General features: G+C 48.3%; 1 protein-coding gene across 1 annotated transcript; it reads right to left on the bottom strand.

Annotated features, from left to right (window-relative positions):
- Positions 1–85: 85 nt before the first annotated feature.
- Positions 86–9,314, bottom strand: LOC118381663 (serine protease 23-like). The gene is given in 3 exon segments (XM_052500053.1): positions 86–3,534; positions 3,537–3,571; positions 8,984–9,314. Coding segments are annotated over 3 exon segments (1,197 nt in total). The 5' UTR covers positions 9,022–9,314; the 3' UTR covers positions 86–2,410.
- Positions 9,315–9,627: the final 313 nt, after the last annotated feature.

Here is a 9,627-nt window from a genome sequence, read left to right as displayed (position 1 = left end):
AAAAATGCTGTTAAACTGACTTGTGAAATGTTTGTTTGTCCATGAAACCGTGTAGATAAGAGATGAAACCACAAAGACCACAAAACCACATTATGCATTTTATTCCAAAGCATTATAAAGTTGATATATATATATATATATTGCTGCACAATTGTTTTTGAAACAGAAAAATAGCTCACCCATAAGGTTTGACAAAGTGCATATCATGATCATGAGTAGTTGAGGGTCAGTGTTCCAGAGTCAACACTGCTGTCATCAAAGTGGCCTGTAGTGTTCTATTTGGCCCAGCAGGGGGAGCTATGGATATTTTACTTGGGTCCATTTGAAACACCAACCGTTTGTACTGTGACAGTCTATACCTTGAGTTTACATTTTTTAAGAGCAGGGTAGCACCTTTGGTTGATGACAGGGTTACATTCATTGGCAATAACAGAAGAAAAAAAAGTTGTCCCAACAGAGCTCTGACAATCTATAGAATTAGCAGTGAAACTGCATCTGTCTCCACCAATCTCTTACACATCTTCTTGTTCCTCCTATTTCATCCTTTCAGTGCATTAAATGTTCTCTTCACCATAACACCCTGGTCCAGGGAGTCCCTGGTCAAAGACATCTTCTGAAGCTCATAACACGCTGGTCCAGGGAGTCCCTGGTCAAAGACATCTTCTGAAGCTCAGTCATAACACCCTGGTCCAGGGAGTCCCTGGTCAAAGCCATCTTCTGAAGCTCAGTCATAACACGCTGGTCCAGGGAGTCCCTGGTCAAAGCCATCTTCTGAAGCTCAGTCATAACACCCTGGTCCAGGGAGTCCCTGGTCAAAGCCATCTTCTGAAGCTCAGTCATAACACCCTGGTCCAGGGAGTCCCTGGTCAAAGACATCTTCTGAAGCTCAGTCATAACACCCTGGTCCAGGGAGTCCCTGGTCAAAGACATCTTCTGAAGCTCAGTCATAACACCCTGGTACAGGGAGTCCCTGGTCAAAGACATCTTCTGAAGCTCAGTCATAACACCCTGGTACAGGGAGTCCCTGGTCAAAGACATCTTCTGAAGCTCAGTCATAACACCCTGGTCCAGGGAGTCCCTGGTCAAAGACATCTTCTGAAGCTCATAACACGCTGGTCCAGGGAGTCCCTGGTCAAAGACATCTTCTGAAGCTCAGTCATAACACCCTGGTCCAGGGAGTCCCTGGTCAAAGCCATCTTCTGAAGCTCAGTCATAACACGCTGGTCCAGGGAGTCCCTGGTCAAAGCCATCTTCTGAAGCTCAGTCATAACACCCTGGTCCAGGGAGTCCCTGGTCAAAGACATCTTCTGAAGCTCAGTCATAACACCCTGGTCCAGGGAGTCCCTGGTCAAAGACATCTTCTGAAGCTCAGTCATAACACCCTGGTCCAGGGAGTCCCTGGTCAAAGACATCTTCTGAAGCTCATAACATGCTGGTACAGGGAGTCCCTGGTCAAAGACATCTTCTGAAGCTCAGTCATAACACCCTGGTCCAGTGAGTCCCTGGTCAAAGACATCTTCTGAAGCTCAGTCATAACACCCTGGTCCAGGGAGTCCCTGGTCAAAGACATCTTCTGAAGCTCAGTCATAACACCCTGGTCCAGGGAGTCCCTGGTCAAAGACATCTTCTGAAGCTCAGTCATAACACCCTGGTCCAGGGAGTCCCTGGTCAAAGACATCTTCTGAAGCTCAGTCATAACACCCTGGTACAGGGAGTCCCTGGTCAAAGACATCTTCTGAAGCTCAGTCATAACACCCTGGTCCAGGGAGTCCCTGGTCAAAGACATCTTCTGAAGCTCAGTCATAACACCCTGGTACAGGGAGTCCCTGGTCAAAGACATCTTCTGAAGCTCAGTCATAACACCCTGGTCCAGGGAGTCCCTGGTCAAAGACATCTAAAGTACAGGGAGTCCCTGGTCAAAGCCATCTTCTGAAGCTCAGTCATAACACCCTGGTCCAGGGAGTCCCTGGTCAAAGACATCTAAAGTACAGGGAGTCCCTGGTCAAAGCCATCTTCTGAAGCTCAGTCATAACACCTTTCAGTTGTGTTTCAAAGCACAGTGTTGATCATGCAGTAAGAAGGGCACGAATACATGTTTTACATTTTATTTAATGTGCGATGGGAAGGGTTAGTGAGGATGGATGTATGTACAGTAGGACTTCCTGGATGTAAATGTGAGTCGTTCTAGTTGTGTGTTGGGAGGGATGTCTCTGCATGCAGAACAATGGTATGTATTAGTAATGAAACCGTATTAATGCATGATGAAGTGTGTTCTGCACGTGTATGAATGACATGTCCACTTGTCAACTTCCTCAGCAATGGAAGTGAAGACCCCCTTTGTCCTCCATCAATCCTCTGTATGTGTGTGTGTGTGTGTGTACAGTATGTGCATGACATGTCCACCTCTTCCTCATCCTTCTCGGCAGTCTACATAGTTTCCTTTGATCCAGTAGCAGATCTGGGCGTATTTCAGAGGCGTCACCCTCACTGCCACGTTAAACTCTTGCGACGCCCCGTCTCGATCCACCCACTGGTGCCCTGAGAACACCCCGATCACCTTCCTCTCCCAGCGCCGCCTCCTCCGGTCCCACATACGAGCGTAGATCCCCGAGCCGCTGGCCCCGGGCTGGGCGTCACAGTGCTGGTAGAGCAGGTCTGGCGTCTCCTCTCCAGCCCGGCAGAACCGGTAGACCAGCTGTCCCGGCCGGTCGTTGTCATAGCCGGAGAACTGGACCCTGCGCCCGGGCAGCTGCTTTGCCGGCGGGGAGACGCCCAGCTTCATGTGGCGTCGTTTGTGGGCCTTCTTGAGCTCTAACAAGGCGTAGTCGTAGTCCATTCCGATGTCGTTGCCGTTGCCCTTGATCCAGCCTTTGGGCACATGGGTGCGCTTGGCACGAATCCACTGGAACTTCATCTTATCTGGGGGTGATGGATGGGTGTTGGATGCATTGGTGGCAGAGGCCGGATTGGGAGAGTCACGCTGCTTTGGCTTCAGGAAACCCACCCGGAGCTTTTGCGCCCCTTTCACGTAGTTCTTCCCATCGTGGACGCAGTGGGCGGCGGTCAGAACGTGCCGGTCGCCCACCAGTGTTCCGGAACACCCGGTGGACAGCTTGACCGCTGCCGAGAATGGGTAGTTCAACAGGAAGTCTTGCCCTACAATGCTGAAACGCCCGTCATGGCCAAAGATCTGACGTTTGCGTCGGGAAGGCAGTGCCGGCGTGGTCTGGGTGGGGGCGGTGTACCCGTAGATCCCCACGGCGGTTTCGGTGAGGCGACCGTTGCTATGGAGTGTCTCGTATGACAGGATGCTACGCAGGTCCCAGTAGCTGGGGGGAAGAGCCTTCTTGTGGCATTCTGGGTCACATGGGGAGGTGACGTCCAATCGGGCGTCAGCCTGGAAGTGAGGGGCGGGTCGGTCCTCTGTCATCTGGGGTAAGACCACAGGGACGCGTTGCAGGGGCCATTGGGGCTGGATAGGAGCCACTGGAGGGATGGAGAGGAGGAAGAAGAGGGAGACGAGGGGAAGGGGGATGGGATGGAGGGAAAAGAAGCCATGGAGGAGGGAGACCTAGAAGAGGAGAGAAGGAGAGCACAGGTGAGATGTGATGTCACTAAATACCAAGGCAGGTGAGATGTGATGTCACTAAATACCTAGACAGGTGAGATCAAATCAAACTTTATTTGTCACATGCGCCGAATACAACATGTGTAGGTAGACCTTACCGTGAAATGCTTACTTACAAGCCCTTAACCAACCATGCAGTTCAAGAAGAGTTAAGAAAATATTTACCAAATAAACTAAAGTAAAAAATGAAAAATAATCAAAAGTAACACAATAACATAACAACAACGAGGCTATATATATATATATAGGGGTGAAGTGTGATGCCACTAAATACCTAGACAGGTGAGATGTGAGTCAGTAATACCTAGACAGGTGAGATGTGGTGAGCCAGTAATACCTAGACAGGTGAGATGTGGTGAGTCAGTAATATCTATAAAGGTGAGATGTGGTGAGCCAGTAATACCTAGACAGGTGATGTGGTGAGTCAGTAATACCTAGACAGGTGAGATGTGGTGAGTCAGTAATATCTAGACAGGTGATGTGGTGAGTCAGTAATACCTAGACAGGTGAGATGTGGTGAGTCAGTAATATCTAGACAGGTGATGTGGTGAGTCAGTAATATCTAGACAGGTGAGATGTGGTGAGTCAGTAATACCTAGACAGGTGAGATGTGGTGAGTCAGTAATACCTAGACAGGTGATGTGGTGAGTCAGTAATACCTAGACAGGTGATGTGGTGAGTCAGTAATATCTAGACAGGTGATGTGGTGAGTCAGTAATACCTAGACAGGTGAGATGATGAGTCAGTAATATCTAGACAGGTGATGTGGTGAGTCAGTAATACCTAGACAGGTGATGTGGTGAGTCAGTAATATCTAGACAGGTGAGCTGTGGTGAGTCAGTAATACCTAGACAGGTGAGATGTGGTGAGTCAGTAATACCTAGACAGGTGAGATGTGGTGAGTCAGTAATATCTAGACAGGTGAGATGTGGTGAGTCAGTAATACCTAGACAGGTGAGATGTGGTGAGTCAGTAATACCTAGACAGGTGAGATGTGGTGAGTCAGTAATATCTAGACAGGTGAGATGTGGTGAGTCAGTAATACCTAGACAGGTGAGATGTGGTGAGCCAGTAATACCTAGACAGGTGAGATGTGGTGAGTCAGTAATACCTAGACAGGTGAGATGTGGTGAGTCAGTAATACCTAGACAGGTGAGATGTGGTGAGTCAGTAATATCTAGACAGGTGAGCTGTGGTGAGTCAGTAATACTGCAGTGACCAGAGAGATCAGAGAGACCTGTAGTTCTGCTGCAGTGACCAGAGAGACCTGTAGTTCTGCTGCAGTGACCAGAGAGACCTGTAGTTCTGCTGCAGTGACCAGAGAGATCAGAGAGGTCTGTAGTTCTGCTGCAGTGACCAGAGAGATCTATAGTTCTTCTGCAGTGACCAGAGTGACTTGTAGTTATGCTGCAGTGACCAGAGATATCAGAGAGATCTGTAGTTCTGCTGCAGTGACCAGATATATCTGTAGCTCTTCTGCAGTGACCAGAGAGACCTGTAGTTCTGCTGCAGTGACCAGAGATATCTGTAGTTCTGCTGCAGTGACCAGAGAGACTGGTAGTTCTGCTGCAGTGACCAGAGAGACCTGTAGTTCTACTGCAGTGACCAGATAGATCAGAGAGAGCTGTAGTTCTGCTGCAGTGACCAGAGACCTGTAGTTCTACTGCAGTGACCAAAGAGTTCAGAGAGATCTGTAGATCTGCTGCAGTGACAAGAGAGATCTGTAGTTCTGCTGCAGTGACCAGAGAGACTGGTAGTTCTGCTGCAGTGACCAGAGAGACCTGTAGTTCTACTGCAGTGACCAGATAGATCAGAGAGATCTGTAGTTCTGCTGCAGTGACCAGAGACCTGTAGTTCTACTGCAGTGACAAGAGAGTTCAGAGAGATCTGTAGTTCTGCTGCAGTGACAAGAGAGACATGTAGTTCTACTGCGGTGACCAGAGAGACCTGTAGGTCTACTGCAGTGACCAGAGAGATCTGTCGTTCTACTGCAGTGACCAGAGAAACCTTTAGTTCTGCTGCAGTGACCAGAGATCAGAGAGATCTGTAGTTCTGCTGCAGTGATCAGAGAGACCTGTAGTTCTTCTGCAGTGACCAGATAGATCAGAGAGATCTGTAGTTCTGCTGCAGTGACAAGAGAGACCTGTAGTTCTGCTGCAGTGACCAGAGAGACCTGTAGTTCCTCTGCAGTGATCAGAGAGATCTGTAGTTCTGCTGCAGTGATCAGAGAGACCTGTAGTTCTGCTGCAGTGACCAGAGAGATCAGAGAGATCTATAGTTCTGCTGCAGTGACCATAGAGACCTGTTGTTCTGCTGCAGTGACCAGGGAGATCAGAAAGATCTGTAGTTCTGCTGCAGTGACCAGAGAGATCTATAGTTCTTCTGCAGTGACCAGAGAGACTTATAGTTCTGCTGCAGTGACCAGATATATCAGAGAGACCTGTAGTTCTGCTGCAGTGACCAGAGAGGACCTGTAGTTCTGCTGCAGTGACCAGATATATCAGAAAGATCTGTAGTTCTGCTGCAGTGACCAGAGACATCTGTAGTTCTTCTGCAGTGTCCAGAGACCTGTAGTTCTGCTGCAGTGACCAGAGAGACCTGTAGTTCTGCTGCAGTGACCAGAGAGACCCGTAGTTCTGCTGCAGTGACCAGAGAGATCAGAGAGATCTATAGTTCTGCTGCAGTGACCAGAGAGATCAGAGAGATCTATAGTTCTGCTGCAGTGACCAGAGAGACCTGTAGTTCTGCTGCAGTGACCAGAGAGACCTGTAGTTCTGCTGCAGTGACCAGAGAGATCAGAGAGATCTGTAGTTCTGCTGCAGTGACCAGAGAGATCAGAGAGATCTGTAGTTCTGCTGCAGTGACCAGAGATATCAGAAAGATCTGTAGTTCTGCTGCAGTGACCAGAGACATCTGTAGTTCTGCTGCAGTGTCCAGAGACCTGTATTTCTGCTGCAGTGACCAGAGAGACCTGTAGTTCTGCTGCAGTGACCAGAGAGACTGGTAGTTCTGCTGCAGTGACCAGAGATATCAGAGAGATCTGTAGTTCTGCTGCAGTGACCAGAGAGACCTGTAGTTATGCTGCAGTGACCAGAGATATCTGTAGTTCTGCTGCAGTGACCATAGAGACTGGTAGTTCTGCTGCAGTGACCAGAGAGACCTGTAGATCTGCTGCAGTGACCAGAGAGATCAGAGAGATCTGTAGTTCTGCTGCAGTGACCAAAGGGACCAGAGAGACCTGTAGTTCTGCTGCAGTGACCAGAAACCTGTAGTTCTGCTGCAGTGACCAGAGACATCTGTAGTTCTGCTGCTGTGACCAGAAACCTGTAGTTCTGCTGCAGTGATCAGAGAGATCTGTAGTTCTACTGCAGTGATCAGAGAGATCTGTAGTTCTACTGCAGTGGCCAGAGACATCTGTGTAGTTCTGCTGCAGTGATCAGAGAGATCTGTAGTTCTACTGCAGTGGCCAGAGAGACCTGTAGTTCTGCTGCAGTGACCAAAGAGATCAGAGAGATCTGTAGTTCTACTGCAGCGACCCGAGAGACCTGTAGTTCTGCTGCAGTTACCAGAGAGACCTGTAGTTCTGCTGCAGTTACCAGAGAGACCTGTAGATTTGCTGCAGCGACCAGAGACCTGTAGTTCTGCTGCAGCAACCAGAGAGCCCCGTAGATCAGCTGGAATGACCAGAGAGACCTGTAGTTCTGCTGCAGTTACCAGAGAGACCTGTAGATCAGCTGCAGTGACCAGAGAGACCTGTAGTTCAGCTGGAATGACCAGAGAGACCTGTAGTTCTGCTGCAGTTACCAGAGAGACCTGTAGATCAGCTGCAGCGACCAGAGACCTGTAGTTCTGCTGCAGCAACCAGAGAGCCCCGTAGATCAGCTGGAATGACCAGAGAGACCTGTAGTTCTGCTGCAGTGACCAGAGAGCCCCGTAGATCAGCTGGAATGACCAGAGAGACCTGTAGTTCTGCTGCAGTGACCAGAGAGATCAGAGCCCTTCTGAATGTGACCGGATGTCTGGACCGTCAGTCACAGCGGCTGGGAAACATTCTCCAACCCAGACCCGGCGAGCCCTGCATCGTATTTTTAGCCACCAGACTGGAGCTGGGGGAGGGGGGTTGTGTGCACAAGGGACTAAGATTTCTGCCTTAGGAATTTAGAGCTGCGGTGGAATTCGGCCAAGCAGTTACACAACTTCCACTGTTTTAATATGGCTTAAAAATGTCCTTCCCCTGGGGTTAAAGGTTAGAGGTCAGGTGCTCTCTTCAGCGCTGAACAGTGCTGGAGGAAGGTTCCAGAGGCTGGGAGGGTGAGGATGCTCTGTTCGCTGTGTCAAGTAGGAGGAAACTCTGGGTACGTCCCAAATGGCACCCTATTCCCTATATAGTGCACTATTTTTTTTTGACCAGTCCTCTATGGGGTTCTGGTAAAAAATAGTGCACTTCATAGGGAATATGGTGCCATTTGGGATGTGACCTCCATCTCTCATTTGCCCCCAGTACAGACTGGAAGCAGGGACTGTATAATAGTCTTTCACTACAGACTGGAAGCAGGGACTGTATAGTAGTCTTTCACTACAGACTGGAAGCAGGGACTGTATAGCAGTCTTTCAGTACAGACTGGAAGCAGGGACTGTATAGCAGTCTTTCACTACAGACTGGAAGCAGGGACTGTATAGCAGTCTTTCAGTACAGACTGGAAGCAGGGACTGTATAGCAGTCTTTCACTACAGACTGGAAGCAGGGACTGTATAGCAGTCTTTCAGTACAGACTGGAAGCAGGGACTGTACAGTAGTATATCATACTGGTTCTATCAACTAGATTTCTCCATAGGAATAGGGCAGGCATGTAATAACTTCCTATGAAGTCATTCTGAATAAGGACATGTGTATAAACTAGAGCCAACAGTAGCCTACTTGCATCTATCTGTAGGCCTTCATGTCCTGGACAGTAGAAATGCCCTGAACCTGTTTTATGAACAAACAAACGGGAAGTACTGGTTAAAACAGTATCTCTTCTCTTCTGATTATCTCTTATCTCCATGACGTCAGCCAATACTTTGGGGACCTGATGTATCGATGTATTGCACTTTGTTATTGTCCAAAACACGAACGTTATTGAATTATAAATGTTGATGAAATTATGTTTCACCATCACTCACATATGCCTATAGATATAAATGTAAATCTGTTTGGGCATGAATTATTCCAGAACTTCTCACTGAGTCTCGCTCAGATGCTCCCCGTGCTCATTAGCCTACATTGGACGCCCGAATAGGTAATTATATAGGAATTATGGTGATGAATAATAACCTAGATTACGCAGACGTGAAAATAAAATGTGAAATCCTTACCCACGGAGCGCTTCTCCCCACTTATGCTTGGTTTGCATTGGCAAGCGGCACGCGATGGGGGTCTGGGGAAGCTGCGGTTGTGGCTGCTACCGGGCGGACATCAGAGGGGTATCGGTGCAATAACGCGGGTGCTGCGAAGGGGTGGAAGTTAAACTAGTCCTTTCAAAAAGTAGATCCTTACATCAGGAGAGAGGAGGTCCAATGAAAAAGATGTGTTCTCTCAAAAGATTTCCGAAGGCAACCGGTCCGCTGTAGACGCTCCTCCATTGGGAAAGGCGCTCGCTCGGTGGATACGAACCAGAGTTTAATTTAATGACCACCAGCGAAAGCTACTGCCTCTGCTATAAACGGTCCGGTCACGTGACTGATGATATTTTGCTTGTCATTTGCATGGCAACGATTTAAACGCTGACAAACAATATCAGAGATGAGGAAACTATTTGTTGTTGATTTATTTATGAACCTTCACCAACTGAATTCTGATATTATTTCCAGAATTGTTGTATCCAGACTAAAGGCATGACTCAGTCAACATTCAGTTACAGTATGACCCTATGTCATCAATCATCATCATCAATCATCATCATAATTCTTTGTACCTGTTAGTGTTTTCAGATGCTGATTTTGTGATACTGAATGTGAAG

This window comes from Oncorhynchus keta, chromosome 37, assembly GCF_023373465.1.
Source record: "Oncorhynchus keta strain PuntledgeMale-10-30-2019 chromosome 37, Oket_V2, whole genome shotgun sequence".
In the NCBI taxonomy this organism is placed as follows: domain Eukaryota; kingdom Metazoa; phylum Chordata; class Actinopteri; order Salmoniformes; family Salmonidae; genus Oncorhynchus; species Oncorhynchus keta.
The sequence above is the reverse complement of the archived record's forward strand: the minus strand, read 5'-3'. Positions and strand labels throughout refer to the sequence as shown.